The 21,285-nt window shown below is 43.9% G+C and overlaps 1 protein-coding gene across 1 annotated transcript in view; it reads left to right on the top strand.

Annotated features, from left to right (window-relative positions):
- ASTN2 (astrotactin 2) overlaps window positions 1-21,285 on the top strand; it is a 728,537-nt gene that overhangs the window by 527,876 nt on the left and 179,376 nt on the right. Inside the window, exons 13-15 of the mRNA XM_066580842.1 lie at window positions 1,242-1,366; window positions 9,310-9,414; window positions 12,156-12,335. Coding sequence (XP_066436939.1) covers window positions 1,242-1,366; window positions 9,310-9,414; window positions 12,156-12,335 — 410 coding nt within the window. The remainder of the gene's footprint in view (window positions 1-1,241; window positions 1,367-9,309; window positions 9,415-12,155; window positions 12,336-21,285) is intronic.

The raw sequence follows: 21,285 nt of genomic DNA, 5'->3' as shown, positions 1-21,285 counted from the left end.
TTTATTGTACCGTTATTTGGTACACATAACTTTTTGACCAACTTTTTTATTCAACTCTTAGGCCGCCTGCACACGGGCGGAAATCCCGCGGCGGTATTTCCCGCGGGATTTCCGCCACTGAAAGTTTGCATAGGAGTGCATTACAATACGCACTCCTATGCAGACTGCCGCGGTTTGGCCGCGCGAAATCTCGCGCGGCAAACAAACCGCGGCATGTCCTATTTTTGTGCGGGGCTCGCACTCACCCGGCCGCCGGCTCCGGTCTGCGCATGCGCCGGCTGCGCCGCAGCCGGCACATGGAAGAGCCGGGGCCGCCAGGCGCGGGTGAGTACGCGCTCGTCTCTGCAGGCTCTCGGGTCGGGTCCCGCGGCGAGAATTCTCGCTGCCGGATCCGACCCACTCGTCTGCAGGCGGCCTTATTTGGAGACGCAGTGTCCAAAATATTTTTCTTGCACTATGTATTTTTATCCATGAGCTTTGCTGAAAAGCATACTTCAGTTTGCTCTGACGAGTTCTTCAGTTTATGCAGGCAAAGAAGAATATTTCGATTTGCTCTTGCATCCTTAAAAAAAAAAAAGCTAAGGAACAGGACTTGACTTGAAGATGCGACTTACAGATTTATTCTATAATGGCACACATTGCACGTATTATGCTTCTGTACCGCTATAGAATAAGGGACAAGTCACATGGGCTTATTATAGCCTGTGAGGCTATTCACATGCACAATTTTTCACACAGACCGATGTGCTGTATGTCCTATTTTCATGCTTTTGCATGCGAGAATAGGACATGCACTGTCTTTGCAGATCTTCCAGCACATGGATGGGTGTCCACATGTCTGATGCAAATTGTGCCTAAGTTTCACAATACCACCTTGTGAATCCAGCCAAAAGCTCTATATTGTATTTTGAAGTCCAATGCTTATTTCTTTTTAGACTGTCTTTGGGGAATGGAAGGTGCTCCTTTAGCTTGTTACTAGACCCTTGGACACCTTAGGGCATTGGTTTACTGGAGAAGGGGAATACAATCGAAACTGGTGAGAACTAGCCCCGGGCATGTGCCTGTGGTGCTCAGGTCTAGAGATGCTACCGGCGCCCATCATTAGAGGATTCACAAGGATTGATAGTGAAAAAAAGTGTGCTAGTAACAAAGTGATTCATATGTTACATACATGTTTGTATTCCTTATATAGTGACACCTATATTTCAATAGTAATGTTTAATGTCTTATGGCTTTTATAGAGAGAATAATTTCATCAAAGATTTCCCACAATTGGCAGATGGACTTCTTGTAATCCCACTTCCAGTGGAAGAACAGTGTAGAGGTGTTCTGTCTGAGCCACGACCGGATATATTACTACTTACAGGTCAGTGCCGAAACCCGCTACACTCTTTAATAAGCCACTTTTACACATTTAAAATGGGTGGAGCGCCAAGTGGAAAATTCAGCACAGCCAATGGTACAACAACATATCTAAAAAGTACCTTTTATTCCAAAAAAAAGTAAAAATATGGAACATTAGGGCATTAAGCCCAATACATCAAAAAGTATGCTAGTTTTTCTGACACCTTTGCGGTGCGATCGGCGCCCTTGGTCATAGCCATGACTGCTCGCTATGGCTAAGCAGCACCAGAAACTGGCGTAAATTATGCCAGAAAAGTACACCTGGTTGGGACCACTTCAGTGAAGGTGCATGGGGCTGCACTTAGTCCATGAAGAGTCGAGCACCGTGTGCTGGAGGAAATTATACTAATCCCAGTGTTGGAAATGCCAGACTTAGTAAATTTCCCCTATAATGTGAATATGAGTGCCACACTCATCACATTCATACTGCACAGCCCCTACATCACATACACAATATATAGTCTCCCACACTGTGCAGATCCCTAATGCTTACTTTACCGACACTCAATGTGTCTTCCTCATGTATTAATGGAATGTTATAATATGAAGGTATTCTCCCCTATAGCCATTACTCATTCATTTACCATTTCATCAGGGACTACATTGCCTTACGGAGCAACAATATGGAGGTACTCTGGTCATATAGAGTCTGTGCAAACAGCTTTGCTGTGTATGACACCTAATATACTGCACACACATGAAGTAACATGGTAAAGTTGAGAACACATGACATGCCTAGATTTTATCTGGGGGAGGAAAGCAAAAACAGATCGCTATGGGACGGTTAACTATTGTCAGCATTGTATGGGGTAAAGGGATCATCCAGTCAAAAAATTAGAAAGCTGCTTAACCTACTGTACAAGCATAGAAGACATTCTCACCCTCGCTACTTCCATTTTGACATTGTCCAGTGCTCTACTTCCTGCTTATGATGACGTCACCAACAACTGCTGCAGCCATTCACCAGCTTGCTTCGGGTTGAGACTCATCACTGCAGCAAGACATTTGTTTACTGACTATCACTAATGTACTGGAATACATAGATAACTAAATTAGTGGGGAGTATTAAATTAATTGGTGTGCGTCTGACTGCTTGGGCATCCACCAATCTCAAGAACCAGGTTTCCGAAGGTCCCCTTATGACTGGGGCGGAGGTCGTGCATGCACACTTATTTCAATGACAGTAGCTGAATTCGCTGAGTACAAGCTCTTGGCAATCTCCGGTGATCCCGTTGAAAGGAAGGGAGCGGCTGCACAAGGGAGTGGCTGCAACATCCTCTGCTGGCTCATCCCTGAAGATTCAGGGAGGGCCGCGGGGGTGGGGGCGGCACGGGGCAGCGAGGGGGAGCGGGGAGGAGAGTGAGAGAGATCTCTCTCTCTCTCTCTCTCTCTCTCTCTCTCCCAATCCCCTCTGCAACCCCCCGTTCACCCCCACGGACCCCCCGAATCTTCAGGGACGAGCCAGCAGGTACTCGAAAAAGGCGATGCTCTCTCAACTATATAACCTTACCGAGTATGCTCGCTCATCTCTACTTGGCACAACACCTTTAAGGGTGTGTTCATAGGTAACGGAAATGTTGCAGTTTTTCCCCAGCAGAAAATCTGTGCAAAAATCTGCATCAAAATCTGCACCACTTATGTGGATTTTGATGCATATCCGTATCAGAATTCACTTTTCAATTGCAAGGGTGAAATCTATTGCGGACGTATTTGTATTTTCCTCATTTGAATACTTAGGTCCTGACCGGTCCTTAGCTTTTTCATTTGAGGCCTGACACTCTCTCGCACTTCTGATCCAGTTGAAATATTGCTATTTGTAGGGATGAGGAATATGTGGATGGATTATCAGAAATCTCCGCTAATATGTCATTAGCATCGGTGCCACTCCACAAAATGCGAATTCAGATTAAAAAGTATGACTATTCAATACCGAGTACCACACATTTTAACGTTTTGCTGTAGTCTAGTGACAATCACAACGCCTCTACATTCTCTGGTTACCAGAAACTGACCATGGAAACTATCAATATGGCCTTGGGCCTAAAAGACGGCATTCATCATAATAAAGATTTATGCATTTTTAGGGCAATGAAGCCTCCCACACAAAACATTACTCATTACCAGATGATCTGCCTGTTGGAACATTTTTGGAATAACCATCAAAAGAAAAGACTAATACTTGTCTACATGAACAGGAGTTTTTGCAACCAACCTGAACAAGAGCATACATATTACAAAATCGTGTTCTTATTCCAAAAGGAAAAACTATTATAACTGGTTGGTGCAGAAGTATCATTTACCTGTTAACTTAGGTAACTTTTCATCGTGCCCTATAGGTTAACTTTGTCTGCACAATGTTTCTTGATAGCTGAAACGGTGTAGTGTCATGCACGATAGGCTGTTGACCCAATATAGCCAAACGTTAGTGGCCACCAGAAGATACAAGAACATCACAGTGTAACTGTAAGCTGGGGAAAGGCTCAGCAGATAGGACAAGGAGTTCTTTACCTGCCCTTCCATAACATCAGTCTAGAGCAAATCACTTGGAGGTAGTACAGCTTTAAGAAAGTCATATCAGTATTTGACTGGGGTTTTGTGGGGTCAAACAAGATATCACAGCAGAAAACAAGTCAATGTCACACGCTGCCCAAACAATGCTTTTACTGGAGATGAACTTTAAGTTGACGAACCCAACTATATACTTCACCTGTGACATCACACCTTCACTACTACAACATGCCAGTGATTGTCAGCTGTCTGTAACACTATGTCATCTCTCTATCTAAAAAATGATACTCTCAATAACTGAACTTCTTGCTTTTCCACTATCTACCAACCAACCTAAACCTTATATTCCCATCTTAATCTGTAGTACCCCCATAACTCCTTGGTAGCACGCCCACTATCTAAGAGTCATTTTTTATTTCGACCTTTCCTTCACCCCTAATACTCAGTCACTTGTTCGTTCAAGTCACCTTCAACTTTAAAATATCTCCGGAATCCACCCTTTTTATTTCACTGTGGAGACCTCAAAAACTCTTATTGTCACACTCAGCTTGACAATAAGTTACTGTAACTTGCTACTGATCGGTCTTCCCCTCACTAAACTCTCCTCTCTCCTAACTATCCTGAATGCAGCAGCCAGGTTTATCTTTTTGTCAAGCCACTACACTGATGACTCCATCCTGTGCCAGTCACTACACTGATGGCCCCACCCTGTGCCAGCCACTACACTGATGCCTCCACCCTGTGCCAGCCACTACACTGGCTGCCTGTCAAATATAGAATGTAATTTAAACTCATCACTCCCATCCATAAGGCTCTCCACAGTGCTGCACTGCTCTATATCTCCTCCCTCATCTGTCTACCACCCTACCCATGCTCTACACTCTGCTAATGACCGTAGAATTAATTCCTCTTTAATTTGAACCACCCACTCCCAGCTCCAGGACTTTTCCTAAACTGCAGTAGTTCTCTGTAATATGCTGCCCCAGACAATCAGGTTAATTCCAAATGCCCTCAGTTTTATGTGTGCCCTAAAAACATATATTTTTAGGGAGGCCTACCGTATTCCTTAATCTAACTCTTTCATCTACCCTGCCTCTACATTCTCCCTTGGAAAGCTGAGCCCCTTCTTCCTATTTCACCCCACACACACCATATCGCACCTCTTATCTGTTTATACAGAAACACTGCTGGTGATCTGACAGCTTTATGTATATAAATATATTGTGGCAAGTGGGGGTTACTTGCCTGGGACCTCTCACTTACATCCCGCTGCCCAACCCTTTTTGTATTTCTTTTTTCTGCTCTTCAGCAGAATCCAAGCAGGCAGTATTCTTCTCCATTGTCTTTTCCATATCTGACACCTGAGCCTAAAGTATTGAAATCTGCTTTACCAGGTTTCTCTTTGCTTCTGCATCTTCCTCTAACTGCTTGAAGATCACATTTCTCTCAGCTTCCACTCTCTTCGGGTGTGCACTAAGGCCAAGCCTCTGATGCGTTTCTTCTTGCGCCAGCTTCTGAGACTCTTCAATCTGAACTTCCAATTCAACCTGCAGTCTGTTCACCTTCTCAGACAGCTCTGACTGAACTCTGTCACCTTCAACGATCTTTACTTGTAGCTCTTGAAGCTGCATCTCAACTGCATTTCTCTTGAATTCAGATTCATGCTTGTCTTCCAATAACACCTTTACCTCATGGGACAGCTCAGTACACTCAATTTCCAAAGTCTGTTTATCTTCTTCCATGGTTCCTTTCACTTGTTCAGGTTCCTCTTACTCTTTGGACAGTTTTCCCACAACTAGAGCATGATCTGGGCTTCATATACTTCATTTTTCTTTACTAACTTCATCTTCAACTCTGCAACCTGATCCTGCAAATCTGTAGCTTGATTACATGCATCTGTAGAAGCTCTTTCTACCTGGCAACACTAAGGGTTGGGTTTTCATTTGCAGTTTCTTACAGTCCTGTTCATACTGCGCAGATTTTGCCTTCAGACATACTCTGCGATCAGCCTCATCTCTGGCTACATTTCTGAGGTCTTGTATCTTTCCATGGGCTTTTGAAAGATGTCCCTCATATTTCTTTTTCCTGCAGCTGAACTAAAGTGTCAAAACCTAAATGCGTTAATCTCATTAACTGTATGTGTGCTACACAGCACCTTTTCATGGTTATTAGCTAGTCTGCCCACATTTGAGCAATTCCCTACACATGCATTTTTAGCTATCAATTCACATGGTACAGGAACGTTTTCCTGCACCGACCTGCAACAAAGGCACAATATGCATTTCATCTGACTTTACATTATCACATTTTTCACCCTCTTGCAAAGAAAACACGTTATCAGAATGTTCAAGTACATATGGCATCATTTCATCAGTCCTCAGAGTGCTTCCCCACTCCCCCAATTTGATGTGTGGCACTGCAGCCACTCCTCTGGACCCACACACAGTTCATACCCGCAGTTTTTGTATGAGACTGCACCGGACCCTTTCCCTCCCACAGTTGAAAAAAATGGGCAAAGTCTGTGTCCAACACGAACTCTACAGACAGTCTCTCATATTTAGTCAGGACACTTGTCACTGTACCATATGGAGTCTCAAAGGTTAGATTCACCACCTTGTCAGTCTCCTGACCACAATGAAGAAATGGCAAGATGTCCAGCATAGTGGTCTAACTGTCCTGCTGTGGATCCAAGTCTACAAACAGTGGGATCCCACCCACTATTAACTTGCAGGTTTTCACCTCCAATTTTACTGGGACTGGCCTCCTGGCCACTGGACTCTCTGATGCACAACCATCCATGTTGTCGTACCTTCAGACATAGTCCACATGTCTACTGGCGACAGCCTCCCGCTGTCGACGTCCTCTGCCCATGTCAACTGCAAACTTTGACCTCCTGGCCCTTTTAACTGCTGTCTCCAGCTACTTGTAGCTTTGCATGCCATTCCATGCGCAGATCCTCCGCCATATTGATACCGAACTTAATGTGGACACCCGATCGACATAGTGCAGGGCAGACCAGAACTCCTCGACCCAAGTGATCCACCAGCCTCAACAGACCTAAGCTCCACAGGCTTCAAGGACACTGAGCTTTTGAGGGAAGGAAACTTTAAGATGTGCAGCCGCACCCTTTCAGGTGTAGGTTAACTAATCAAATTTAGTAACTGTGCTTTGAGGCACCCTACAGGCCACTCTTGCTACTGCAATACCACAATATATATACATACATATATTCTTCCTTATAGTCTGTAAGCCCTTGTGAGCAGGATCTTCTCCCCTATTGTTCAAGATCTGCATTGGTTTACTACTGTATGCTATGACCTATTTAGTGCATGTTTTCCCAAATTTATGTAAAGCGTTGCAGAAATGTTTGCACTCTATAAATAAAAATTAATGTTATTATAAACTTGGAAACTTCAGTATACAAGACGCTATCTGACAGAAACAGGGGACTGGCTTATTGGCTTGGCAGTGGCTCTACCTTACTCCAGTCAGATCACTCTTCAGCAGCCTCTACTCCTTGGGCAACCAACACTTCTGGCAGAAGCAGATGCACTCAGGAATGGCTCAGCACTCTTAAGGACAGTTCTCCACAATACTCCCTGTGTCTCCTTGCTCATCTACTAACCAGCACACTTTGCGGGAGCACATAGATCCGGCTTCTCTGTGAAAGGCACATACTGCCCATGCAAACTTTGCCTCTCACACACAGAGCAGCGACTGCCCAAAACACTGTTTATGCACCAAGACATTTCCATAAATAACTTTAGCGTAAAATTTCTACAGTTTAACAATATTAGACAATTTTAACAACTTTGAGGAGAGCTACTTTTTGCACCTGGTTGGCCAGCCCTTACTCTTTTAACTTAGTTGACCTGCAAATACAGGTCCTTATTAGAGATGAGCGAACGTACTCGTCCGAGCTTGATGCTCGGGCGAATATTAGGGTGTTCGGGATGTTCGTTATTCGTAACGAACACCACACGATGTTCGGATGTTCGGGTTACTTTAACTTTCTTCCCTGAGAAATCTTTTCTATATGCGCTCAATGGGGCCGGCGGCAGCAGCGCCAACCCCATTGAGAACATATAGAAGACAAATCGTTCTTCTCTGCCACAGCTGTAACAGCTGTGACAGAGAAGAACGATGTTTGCCCATTGAATTCAATGGAACCGGCAATACAGCCGACTCCACTGAATGCAATGGGCTGCCGGCGATCGCGGGATGAATTGTCGGAAAGGGGTTAAATATATAAGCCCTTCCCTGCAATTCATCCAGAAATGTGTAAAAATAAAAAATATATATATACTCACCTGGTGCCCGCAGACGGAGTTCAGCGCGGCAGGCTGCAGTTCTCCTGAACTGCTCTGAACAGCTGTGAGTAGTATTCAGCAGCCGGGGATTTAAAATCCCCGCCTGCTGAATAAGATGCCTCTGATTGGTCACAGCCTGACCAATCAGAGGCCAGCCCTCACTCACACCCATTCATGAATTCATGAATGGGTGAGTGAGGGCTGCCTCTGATTGGCTCAGGGGCAGGAGAGCTGTGACCAATCAGAGGCATCTTATTCAGCAGGCGGGGATTTTAAATCCCCGGCTGCTGAATACTACTCACAGCTGTTCAGAGCAGTTCAGGAGAACTGCAGCCTGCCGCGCTGAACTCCGTCTGCGGGCACCAGGTGAGTATATATATATTTTTTATTTTTACACATTTCTGGATGAATTGCAGGGAAGGGCTTATATATTTAACCCCTTTCCGACAATTCATCCCGCGATAGCCGGCAGCCCATTGCATTCAGTGGAGTCGGCTGTATTGACGGCTCCACTGAATTCAATGGGCTAACATCGTCCCTATCCGTTGCTGTGTCGTTCCCATCATTTTCTTGAATTGCCAAGATTTTCACACATGAAAACCTTAGCGAGCATCGGCGAAATACAAAAATGTTCCGGTCGCCCATTGACTTCAATGGGGTTCGTTATTCGAAACGAACACCCGAACATCGCGGGAAGTTCGTTTCGAATAACGCGAACCCGAACATTTTGGTGTTCGCTCATCTTTAGTCCTTATATAACCTGAGAAAATATAAAAGTGTATGGTGTGCTAATACAAGATGCATGTTACAATTATAATGTCTTTTTCTAGTGGGTAAAGATAAAATTGTATTACTTTAAAGTCATCTTGTGTAGCGTCCTTGCAAGGAGCACTGGATCTACGAAGTTACATGCTGAACTGTAAGGTAGAAAAGTAGCAGTTTACATTTTCTTCCAACAATTGTGCAGAATAAATCAAAAGCAATGGTGCAGAAAATGCCATCCACTATGTATCTATAGCCTAGAAATAACTAAAAAATAGAGTTCTGATTTCTAATGTTCTACCACTCCTTCTGCTTACTTTATTAGGTGAAGTGAGATATAATGAAGCAATGGGTTATCCTGTTGTGCAGCAATGGAGAGTTCGCAGCAACCTTTATAAAGTGAAGCTCAACTCAATTTCATTGTCCACAGGTCAGCTCTTTTGATTTCTATTTTTATTTTAGTTTTTTTCTCCAAGTTTTACTGAAAAGAAAATTGAAAACAACAAATGTGCATTATAGGATATTATGGAAATGTTTAACGATTAAAGATGAGCGAACGTACTCGGTAAGGGCGATTTCGCAATCGAGCACCGCGATTTTCGAGTACTTCACTACTCGGGTGAAAAGTACTCGGGTGCGCTGTGGGCGGGGGGTTGCAGAGGGGAGTGGGGGGTAGCAGCGGGAAACAGGGGGGAGCCCTTTCTCTCTCCCTCTCCCCCCCACTCCCCGCTGCAACCCCCTGCTCACCCACAGCGCACCCGAGTACTTTTCACCCGAGTAGTGAAGTACTCGAAAATCGCATGCTCGATTGCGAAATCGCCCTTACTGAGTACGTTCGCTCATCTCTATTAACGATGCATTAAAGTTTTTTTTCATTTTTGCCCTTGCAGAGTCTTAATTTTTTCATTAACTTTAGGACTTGTATTATGCAGGAGACATTGTATCTTAGATGTGTTTCAGGGTACTTTTTCTAGTAAATGCATGCGTCGTATATGTTCTTCTTACATTTTATATATCTATATCTATATGTATATATAGTGTAGAGGTGCACTACAGAGAATGGCCTGTAGGGGCAACAGACAGGCAGTCTGGTGCCTGAGACAAGGGGAAAACACCCACGGTGTGGTCAGGAAGTAGGATAAATGTGTTTGTTCCTGCTACAGTCTGGGGTGAAGTAGGCTGCAAGCCAGAGACAGGTCCAGTGAGAGGGACCTGGGTTGTGAGCCAGAGACAGGTCCAGTGAGAGGGACCTGGGCTGTGTGAGCCCAAGACAGATCCAGGGGGAGACCTGGACTTGAAGCAGGAGGTCTGGAGAGAGAACTTTACACTAAAGGAGACTATTCGTGTGCCTCAGGAAGCTGGGTGAAACCTCCCTGAGGAAAGCAGAGGGAGTCCTGAAGACAACTGTATGAAGCTGCCCTGGAGTGTGGGTGAGAACCACAGTTGCACTGTTTATTAAAACCCTGAAGTAAAGGGACGTTTAAGTTTACTTGCATAAAGTGCTGTGCTGAAGCAAGCTGCTATTGCTGTGAAGTTGAAAATAAATAGAAATTTGGAGTTTAACCCCTTGGTGGTCTACCTGTGACGTGAGCAAATGATCCCTGGGTTGCTACAATAGATATGGATATATATATAGATATACACTACTGTGTAAAAGTTTTAGGCAGGTGTGGAAAAAAATGTAGCAATGTAAGAATGCTTTTAAAAATAGAAGTGTTAATATTTTTTTGGCCAAACTACAAAAGGCTAAGGATGCTTTCTCACCTGTGCTAGGGATTTCACTTTCCTGCTCCGTTCGTGGAGGAGGAAAAGGGAATCCCCGCCACCGAAAGGCTCCGTCTCTGGACGGAACCAAACAGCAGCGGACGGACCCCACTGACTATACTGCAGTCCGTCCGGTTCTGGAACAACAAGTGTGTTGTTCTTAATATATGCTTATAATTAGAGATGAGCGAGTATACTCGCTAAGGCACATTACTTGAGCGAGTAGTGCCTTAGCCGAGTATCTCCCCGCTCGTCTCTAAAGATTTGGGGGGCAGGGAGCGGCGGGGGAGAGCGGGGAGGAATGGAGGGAAGATCTCTCTCTCCCTCTCTCCCCCCCTGCTCCCTGCCGCAACTCACCTGTCACCGGCGCCGGCCCCCGAATCTTTAGAGACGAGCGGGGAGATACTCGGCTAAGGCACTACTCGCTCGAGTAATGTGCCTTAGTGAGTATACTCGCTCATCTCTACCTATAATGTATTGTGTGTTTTGTATAATAAAAAATCTATAGTATGTAGTTCCCACTCCATTCTTTTGTGTGGGTTCACATCATGTACACCAAGAAAACTAATTGTGTCTATAGGGTTATTAGCCAAACAGAGAACAAAAAATATCTTTTTGGCCTCCCTCTCATTGACAAATCTTGCAATACATTGCAAAAAAACGAGAACAGAATAGCATACTAGACTACAATGATATAAAGTCAAAATTGTATACAGTAAATATGTGTTTTTTTTACATTATGGGTGATGAATGCAACTGTATAGCATCTGTCAGAGGTGTAAAAAGGCTATAAACATGATGAGAACAGGCCTTAGTTTTACCTGGAGTGTTCCTTTAATATCACTATGGGAGAAGCTACTGTATGTCTGTTAAGCCTACCTCCTTTTCCTTCAAATAGTCTCACTTGATATATTCTATGCTTGACTGATTTAAAGGGTTTTTCCAGGCAAAACCTATTGATGACCTATCCTCAGGGGACCCACCATTCGATGCGCTGATCGGCTGGCCTGCTGTCAGTGCAGTGGGGCTAGACATCGTTATAGGAGATAGCAGCAGAAGTGCCATAGCTGGCTTCACTCCTATTGAAATCAATGGAAGCTGAAGGGGCTAGTACACTTCCATGTCCGACCTCAGTATCGGAAGTGGAAGGGCCATAAGTGTAATAGTTGCATCATCGCCTGTTGATTTCAATGTGAGTGAAGCCAGCTATGGCACTTCTGCTGCCATCCCCTATGACGATGTCTAGCCCTGCTACACTGACAGCAGGCTAGGCGATCAGCTCATTGCTGGAGCCCCTGAGGATAGGTCATCAATAGATTTTGCTTGGAAAATCCCTTTAAGAAGATTCATTACAAAGTATTTCATCTATTATGTTGTGGAAAAATAATTTCACAAATTCTGTTTTAGGGTTTGCCAACGTGCTGAAGATGATCAGTCCCCACAGTAGTCGGGAAGAGTTACAAACTATACTACAGATACATGGCTCTCATTATATTTCAGAGGCACTTTATGGTTCAGAACTTACCTGTACCATCCGGTTTCCCAGCAAGAAAGTTCAACAGCAACTGTGGCTGCAGTATCAAAAAGGTAGGATAACTATGTTTTAAAATATATTTGGATTTAAATGGCGGACTGGCTCCATCAATGCAAACAAAAATACACCATCAAATAATAGAACCTGATATATCCTATGCTGCCTTCAAAAAGGAATTTGTCTGCTCGGCATAAAGAATAGAAGGAAGAAAGTTGTTTTTCAAAGATTGGTTGCCAGGAGGAGCTCCTTGTTTGACCTCCTGATAGATATGTTAGCTCCATGAGAGTTAAAGGGGTTCTCCACCCAAATACTATTAATGACCTGTCCTCTGGATAGTTCAGCAATAGTTGATCGGCTGGGGTCTGCTGCTCAGGACCCACCCAATCACTTGATTAGGCGATCACTGTCAGCACTGCAATACACAGGGGTTGGAGTGAAAACAGTTGGGTCAAAACCCTGTGTAGTGGTTGGTGCTCATAATTGCAGGCATAGTTCTCATTAAAATCAATCATGGCTGTGCCTGCAATGACTCATGCCGGCTACTACACAGGGGTCGGAGCTAATTGGTTCCCCATGACTTCTCTGTATTGCGGCGCTGACAGTAGGCACCCGATCAGCTGATTAGCCAGGGTCTTGAGCAGTGAACCCAAGCGGATCAACTATTGGTGACTAGAGATGAGTGAGCGTACTCGCTAAGGCAAATTACTCAAGCGAGTATTGCCATTTTTGAGTACATGCCCTCTCGTCTCAAAAGATTCGGGGGCCGGCGGGGAGAAACGGGGGGGGAGATCTCTCTCCCTCCCGCTCCCCCATACTCACTCCGACAACTCACCGCTCACCCCCGCCGGCCCCTGAATCTTTTGAGACGAGCGGGCATGTACTCGAAAATGGCAATACTCGCTAGAGTAATTTGCCTTAGCGAGTACGCTCGTTCATCTCTATTGGTGACCTTTCCTGTATTTGCATGGGAAACCTCTTTAAATTGCTTAAATCCCATTTGCCTATGTGTAAAAAAAAAATAAAATCATCCTGTACTTGCCTTTTCTGGCCCTCACATCTCTATCATCGTGGCTCCCATCTCTGCACCGGGTTCATGTTGACAAGATGCATTAATGAATGGATCCACCCTAAGTCAGTGCTTATAGGTGACAGAGGGTCTGGGGAGCTGTGTCTCATACTGATCCAGTCCCCCATTCATGTGGTGTTTCCGGCAAAGTCAGCGTGTGAACAGCCAGCTTGACTCTTTCCAGAAGGCTTGTGCTCGTGCACTCCAATTCATCTATTTGGGAGTGAAAAGAGTTAAGCTGGTGTGTATGCGGTAACTTTAGCAGGGGACTAGGTGAATGTGTGACACAGCTCCCCAGACTCCACATGTAAGCATCTTACCGGCGCTGGATTGGAGTCACTGTGTAGTACCCAAGCTGGACGCTGGAGAGTAGTCAGAATAGCCAGGAGTCATTATCAGAAAGTTACAGAATGTAGTACAAATGGATGAGACGGAAGCATAGTCAATGGAAGCCAAAGCTCAGGCTCAGGAGGTATCGATATGTAGTACAATGGAGGAGACAGAGGAAGAGGAGCTTGATCACAGTGGTGGAAAACAATAATTACGCAGTGAAGGAGTGGCAAGGCTGGGCTTTTATTGGAAGTGCAATCAGGAACAGAGAGCTGCCAACTGGGACACAAGAGGTTGTGGGTTCTAGCCCTGACACCACATCACCTAAACTATAAACACCATAACTTAGTGTATAGTGCTTATAGTTGATGGCAGGTTACCTTTAGGAGTTACAAGCTTCTAGGACTAAGATGGGAAAGATTGTTCATACAACTACAATTGTTGCTACTTTACCAGTCATAACAAGGTAGGAGATGGGAAAAGAAGTAGAGGGAAAGCCGCCAGTAGGCAACTCCTATAACTAGGCCAAAATTAAGCTTTTTGAGTCCCAAAAACAAACTATATGTCACTAAAACCAGACCATTCAACCATAAAGCATGGCAGTGACATCATCATGCCACACTCCTACACGTCTCCATTTGTATTTTCCATAGAGTTTTACAGAGTTGCAGTGTGGACGCTTGACCACCTCCTCCATCCAACCCCTTCCCACCATGGACTTACTAATAGGGATCCCCTCTATTCCAGGGACTAGTGGGAGTGCCAACAAAATTGGAGCCATACCACTTTTACATCTATGACCTCTCCTATGGATAAGTCATAAATGGTAGCAGCAAGAATACCCCTATAATTAACCCTAGAGCTTTGTTTCCACCGTCATTAAAGTCTGTTGATCAGTGCAAAAAAAGGTCTAATGAAATCCTCTGTGATTCAATGTTATACAATAAAATATGAAAAGCGCCAGGGGGTTAAATACTTTTTTTATAGGTATTGCAATTGCTCCAGCTTGTAAAAGAGAGTTATTCCCATAATAACATATTAGGGAATTGCTGATGATGATATTTAAGGTGACTTCCAACCGGAGCCGCACATTAAATGCGGGATGTAAAATGAAAGCAGCAACCTAATTTCTATGGGGAACACTTCAACTTTTCCTTCACGTGCGTTTTTATGTACCGGTATACTGTCTACCGGTATACAGGAATTTTATGTATTTCTTTCTTCAGCTGTAGTTATACATTTGGAAACAGGTGAATATTGTTATTTATATATGTAAAGAATAGTGGAATGTGCACCAAAATATGTGCTATATAATCCCAAGACTTCCTACAACTCCCAGCATCGCATGCAGCAGCAGTGTCTTTTTTAGCACGGTATGCCTGTTCTTCAGGGCACTATGATCTTTTATTTATGAATATGTCTTGGATAAATGCTTAGAATTTTATTTTTTTCTGGTACAATATATACACTTCGGGGTTTAAACATCAATAATGTAACTGGAAAAAGTTTTTACTTTATAAAAAAAGTGATTACTTTGATCTAAAAATAGGGACAAGCTCATCGTCGAGTCTGATCTCACGTCTTTCTTTAAAGTCATTGTCTGCATTGTTGTACAATTCATTTTTGCTAGAAGGGTTTCCCTAATGATAAGCAGATTACATGATATTCACTGCTGGAACACCAAGCAATGAGTTGTAAACTGTGGCAGGAACAGACAACAAGTTTAAGGTATCCCTGCAGCACCCCCGCAGGAGATATTGGTATTGCACAGTTCCTATTGAAATCAAGTTACTTGTAATACATGAATATGTTTATTTTCCATGGTTGGAGACCGTCTTTGCCGCTGCTTTTGTAGTGGGCCAGAGATAGGGGCCAGTCCAGTACTGAACCGGTTTGTCTTTGTGTTTGTCTTATGTTACTGTTGAGAGTGGTGTATGGTGCAGTGTAATCTGTATTAACACAAAACATGGCATGAAAGAGTTAATGTCTGGTGTCTGGAAATTGTATCAGTCTAGTCTAGTTATGTGTATTGTCTGTCCTAACTTCTGTGGACACCTGCTATTTAATGTGTCAGGTGTTTAGGGGGAGGAGTTAGAGAGTGTGAGAGGAGAAGAGAAAGGAGATGAAGAGAGAGAAGTGAAGTGGAGAGAATGAAGATGGAGGAGAGAAGGACTGCTCTTCCCGGGCTAAGCCTGGACGAAGTCTCTCCTCGTGAAAAGTTTATCCCCTCGGGGTGTAGGAATGCAAGAGAAGGAGTTGGTGTGAGAATGCAATGCCGCCCGCTCCCCCGCTGAACTGCAGCTTAAAGAAACCAGTAAGAATGCAGTTTGTCATTAGCAACAGAAAGGAATGTGATGTTTAAGAAAGTTTTCCACAAGAGAATCGTCCATCACATAACAGTGACTGAGGATGTGTATGCCTTTGGAAAAGAACTGCACTTAAAGAGGTTGTCCCGCGGCAGCAAGTGGGTCTATACACTTCTGTATGGCCATATTAATGCACTTTGTAATGTACATTGTGCATTAATTATGAGCCATACAGAAGTTATAAGAAGTTTTTCACTTACCTGCTCCGTTGCTAGCGTCCTCGTTTCCATGGAGCCGACTAATTTTCGCCGTCTAATGGCCAAATTAGCCGCGCTTGCGCAGTCCGGGTCTTCTTGTTTTCTCAATGGGGCCGCTCGTGCAGGATGCCGACTCCGTGTAGCTCCGCCCCGTCACGTGCCGATTCCAGCCAATCAGGAGGCTGGAATCGGCAATGGACCGCACAGAAGCCCTGCGGTCCACCGAGGGAGAAGATCCCGGCGGCCATCTTCAGCAGGTAAGTAAGAAGTCACCGGAGCACGGGGATTCAGGTAAGCACTCTCCGGTGTTCTTTTTTAACCCCTGCATCGGGGTTGTCTCGCGCCGAACGGGGGGGGGGGGGGGTTGAAAAAAAAAACAAACCCGTTTCGGCGCGGGACAACCCCTTTAAATCTAAATGAGATATAGAGTGTCAATGCAAGGAGGTTTGTTCTGACGTACTGAATGTCGTACTTTGCAGAACTCAAGTGAACTGTTTGTAATTGCAAATAACCAAGTTAAGCACGAGTAAAAGGAAACTGTGCGCACCCGGTTTTGAAAAGCATTTTGTTGTGGACTGATCTTTATTCTGGGTGGGTGATTCGTCACTTATTCAAGGGCACTGGCGTCACGATGACAAGTAAGGACACCGTTGGGATAATTAAGTTAAATCCCTTTAGTCTCCTCTGGCGTGTTGCTAGGCTATCCTGCGGCCATCTTGGAAAGGGGGAGACGGTAGAGTCACCATGAACTGTCTGCCAAAATATACCCCAACGTCCCCTTGGCTGAAGGCCTGGTTCACGGTCGCTGCACTTTTTACTCTGGTCACTTTAGAAAAAGGAATCTGGAACTCTATTAAAAGGGATTTCAGGCTTTAAATTATTGATAACCTATTCTACGAAAAGGTCATCTATAGTTGATCGGTGGGGGTCTGATGTAAGGGATGGCTGCCGATCAGCTGTTCTTTGGGGCTAGTGTTTCAGTGCAGAGAGTTGATTTTGGCTGGATGCACATAGCTCTGTTTATCCTGCAGTGGCCTGCAATACAAACGTTGTCCACTGAAAGATTTATGGAGCTATGTGTTTCTGGCACAAAGCAGCTGCATGCACTGAAACACCAGACCGGTGAACAGCTGATCAGCAGAGATTCCAGGGCTGGACTCCAACTGATCAACAAGTGACAACCTAGCCTGAGGTTAAGTCATTAATAGTTTAAATCTGAAAAACACCTTAAACTCAAGAGTTCTCTCATTCACTCACTCTCTTTATGTTACTTAAGGGATATCAAACTATCCAATTAAGAAGCAGAAGGAATTATGAATTAATATCACCTTTTTTGGTGCAAATGAAAGTGACAACAGGAGCACTGAAGAGTCAACAGCAAAACAACCCCCAAATAGGGAATGCTTTTGCAGGTAGTGGTCACAATTACTCGTCCATTGTCCTTCCTAACTGATTCTTCTTTAGTTTTGCGTTTTGCTAGAGTTCTTGCCACTATTGGTGGCATGAGGTGATACCTGCAGCCCTGCCGGGTTGTTCAGGTAGTCCTACTCCAGGATTGCACATCTATACATGTTGTTGCAAGAAGGCTTGTTGTGTCCCTCAACACAGTCTCAAGAGCATGGAGCAGATACCAGGACATAGGTTGTTACACGAAAGAGCTGAAGAGGGCCATAGAAGGGCAGCAACCCATCATCGGGACCAGTATCTGCTCCTTTATGTGAGGAGGAACAGGAGGAGCCAAACAAAATGACCTCCAGAGGGATACTGGTCTTCATGCTTCTGACCATACTGTCAGAAACAGACTCTATGAGGGTAACATGAGGGTGGGACCTGTGTTCACAACCCAAACACCATGCCCTGGACCAACATTTGCCAGAGAACACTAGACCTGTCAGGCCTGCCATCGGAACCCTGTTCTCTTCACAGATGAGAGCAGGTTCACACCGAACACATACGACAGGCATGAAAGAGTCTGGAGATGCCATATTGATCAAGATACAATGTGTAATTTTTGAGCAGTGTGTGTGTGTGTGTATATATATATATATATATATATATATATATATATAAATAATTTTTCAGTCTCTTATTTAATGCCAATGGGCTTTCCATGCACTGCCTGCTTAAGGAGCAGTCTTGGCAAACTTGAACTGTACTGCATGGGGGAAATGCTATAATAGCATCAAGCGCCTGCGGTGAAACAAGAGGTAGATTTCAGACCACCTTAGACTCTGCTTAGATAATAAAGCTCCAATTATAATTCTGCCTTATTGGAGTATGGATAAAAGGCTGCCAAGTAGCTCCCGCTGAAGAAAATAAATAGCGAGTAAGCCTTACCCTATGGGTAATGACTGCGCATCCGCTATAATCGGATTTATCTATGGGTAAAGACATGTAAATATCCCCTTAGCTGCCACTTGGCCAGCCATGTATATGGAAGTGCCAGTTTATCAGCATGGATACAGCTAGAGATAAAAAGCCATAAATCCAAGTTGTACTATACAGCTGCGAGAGTCAGTCATCCAAAAACCAAATCATTAGCATTATACTTTGGCGTTCTCATTTAAGATGCAGACCAGGGTCATCCAGTATCGACATTCCAAGACCTTCAAGCTCCTAATGGAAGTATATATTACGAATGAGATGATTGCTGTATTATTATGAGGCTCGACTCCAACCGCCCATGAAATGTTTTTTTATCTATCCACCCTACTTTTCCGCGTCTTCTTTCGGAAACCAGTTCGAAGACACTTAAGGAATTAAACATTGCTTTCTTCTTATTTCTTCTGTCTACTTTCATATCCTTCAACCCTGTTGTGCCTAATAAAGATGAGTAGGTAGAGCTTTCGAACTTGCTTCAATGCCGTTGATTTAAGATAAACCGTATCTACTGATTTTCCATTCGCTACTTCTTTAACCCGGTAAGAAAATATTGATACTTATATACAAATCTCATCTTCTGCACGATCACTCCAAAGTTAATTACCCTTAATATACGATCCTAGACTTGCTCAGCTTCTTTGATGTTTTGCTTTTAAGAACGTGAGTGGGTAATTTCATCCCTCTACACTTCCCTTTACGAGTTGAAATGTTCAATAAAGTTTGGCATTGTAATGTTTTCAGCAGTGCAGCCCATTATTTGACTTCAAGTGTCCTCATAATTGAGTGGTGATAGCTCCCTTGAATACGTTAATTACTTGTATTATGTTACACTTTAGTCTGATGCATTCTAGAATACCGGGAGTGTTTATGCAATAGGACGGATCTGTCTTTGTGAAGATTTCTCTTTTTTCTTGTCAGGCGAGAAATTCCAATTATACATTCGCAGGCGAAGGCTTTATTGATCGTTATGACGCGGTAGACGTGTAGAATATTAGAGAAATTAGCTACTTTGCAGTTAATCGAGCAAAGGCAGGATGAAATAGGTAAATCTAGGTAGAGTCCACAGCATCTATCACCTGCACAGCCAGGCAGGAGAATAAATTTTGTCTGGTGATATCCATATGGCCTTCATGACGCACAGACACATCTTCACGGATATAGAGATTGACGGTCTGCTATGCTCACATCCGGAGCAGAAGCTTTATTAGTCCACCTTATTTATGGAAATGAATACTAATTGGCTACTTTATTGGAAACACCCATCTAGTACTTCGTTGGTCCTCCTTTGGCTTTCAGAACCGCAGCAATTAACTGTGGTATAGATTCCACTAGGTGCTAAAATTGTTCTGCAGGAATACTGGCCCCTGCGGACAGGATAGCTTGTTGTTTCCACAAATTAGATGGCGGTAGTGACGTGCTCTATACAGCCGACACAAAGGGTTCATCGATTCATGATGTCTGCGCCAAAGTTTTACCCTCCTATTGGCATAGTGCAATCGAAAACTGGATTCTTATGAGCAGGCGATGATTTTCTACTGCTCAGTGATTTTTGTCCTCTATTGCCCAGTGGAGTCTTGCCTTTTTGTTTGCTAGACAGCAATGGCGCTGGAACTGGGGGTCTGCTGTTATAGCCCATCTGTGCTAAGGAACGATGAGCTGTGGGTCCGAACATGTTATATTTGCAATTTGCTTGACTGTCTTGTTCATCAGAATGATTCTTGACATCCTCCTTTGACCCCTTTCATTGGCTAGTTATGTACATCCATAGGATCCTCCTTCGTTGGATGTCTTTCCTCAATCCCACCTTTCTAGTTATATACTCAACACTGTTGTATGAGAAAACCCCACAATGTTGGCAGTTTTTGAACTGTAGCTCTGGCTAGTCTAGCACCGATGACCAGACCTTGGTGGAAGTTGCTCAGATTGCTTCATTTTCTCATTCTAATGTGGATTCGCACTGAAACCGATCCATGAAAAAACTTGCTCACCTGATTGTATACTGGACTCCAGGGTCACTGGTCTAATCTCTATACAGGAAAACTCCAGTTGTGAAAGGGACGAAGTCTCTAACTAAGTGGCCATTCCATGTTTGCGGTGTGCCATTTTTGGTCTATTAGATATAAATTGGCCAAACTACTGAAGGTAAAATCTACTGGCTGCAACATATTATTTAACAATGGAAAAAATGTATAACACAGCCTATTCTGAGGAAATGCAAATTGTAACAGACCTGGTTGTATGTTACCATTTTCTCACAACTTAATTTTAGCAGTCTATTGTCCCCAGGACATGTTTCTAGAGAATGTTTGGTTAGTAGCAATAGACAGCCTTATGCTGGAGCACTGGGGAAGGGGGGTTAAAGGGGTTGTCCTACTTCTAGTTGCTTTGCTGCTTGAATCAGACAGCTCCGTACATTGTGCAGTGGCTTGGGTTGGTACTGCAGGCTGAGTCCTATTGAAGTAAATGGGACTCAGACTGCAGTACCAATCCAAGCCACTGCACAATGTATGGAGCTGCCTGGTTCATGCAACAAAACCGCTAAAAGTGGGACAACACTTTTAAGTTTCTTACACAAATATACTGTAGTCCAATTGAAAGGAAAAAGGCCCAAATATAATCTACTCAGTGAATTATAATTATAACCTTTTTATGGTTTTAGAGC

The sequence above is a fragment of the Eleutherodactylus coqui genome, chromosome 10, assembly GCF_035609145.1.
Source record: "Eleutherodactylus coqui strain aEleCoq1 chromosome 10, aEleCoq1.hap1, whole genome shotgun sequence".
NCBI classification, from domain to species: domain Eukaryota; kingdom Metazoa; phylum Chordata; class Amphibia; order Anura; family Eleutherodactylidae; genus Eleutherodactylus; species Eleutherodactylus coqui.
Note: the sequence above shows the minus strand (reverse complement) of the source record. Positions and strands in the feature narration are given on the sequence as shown.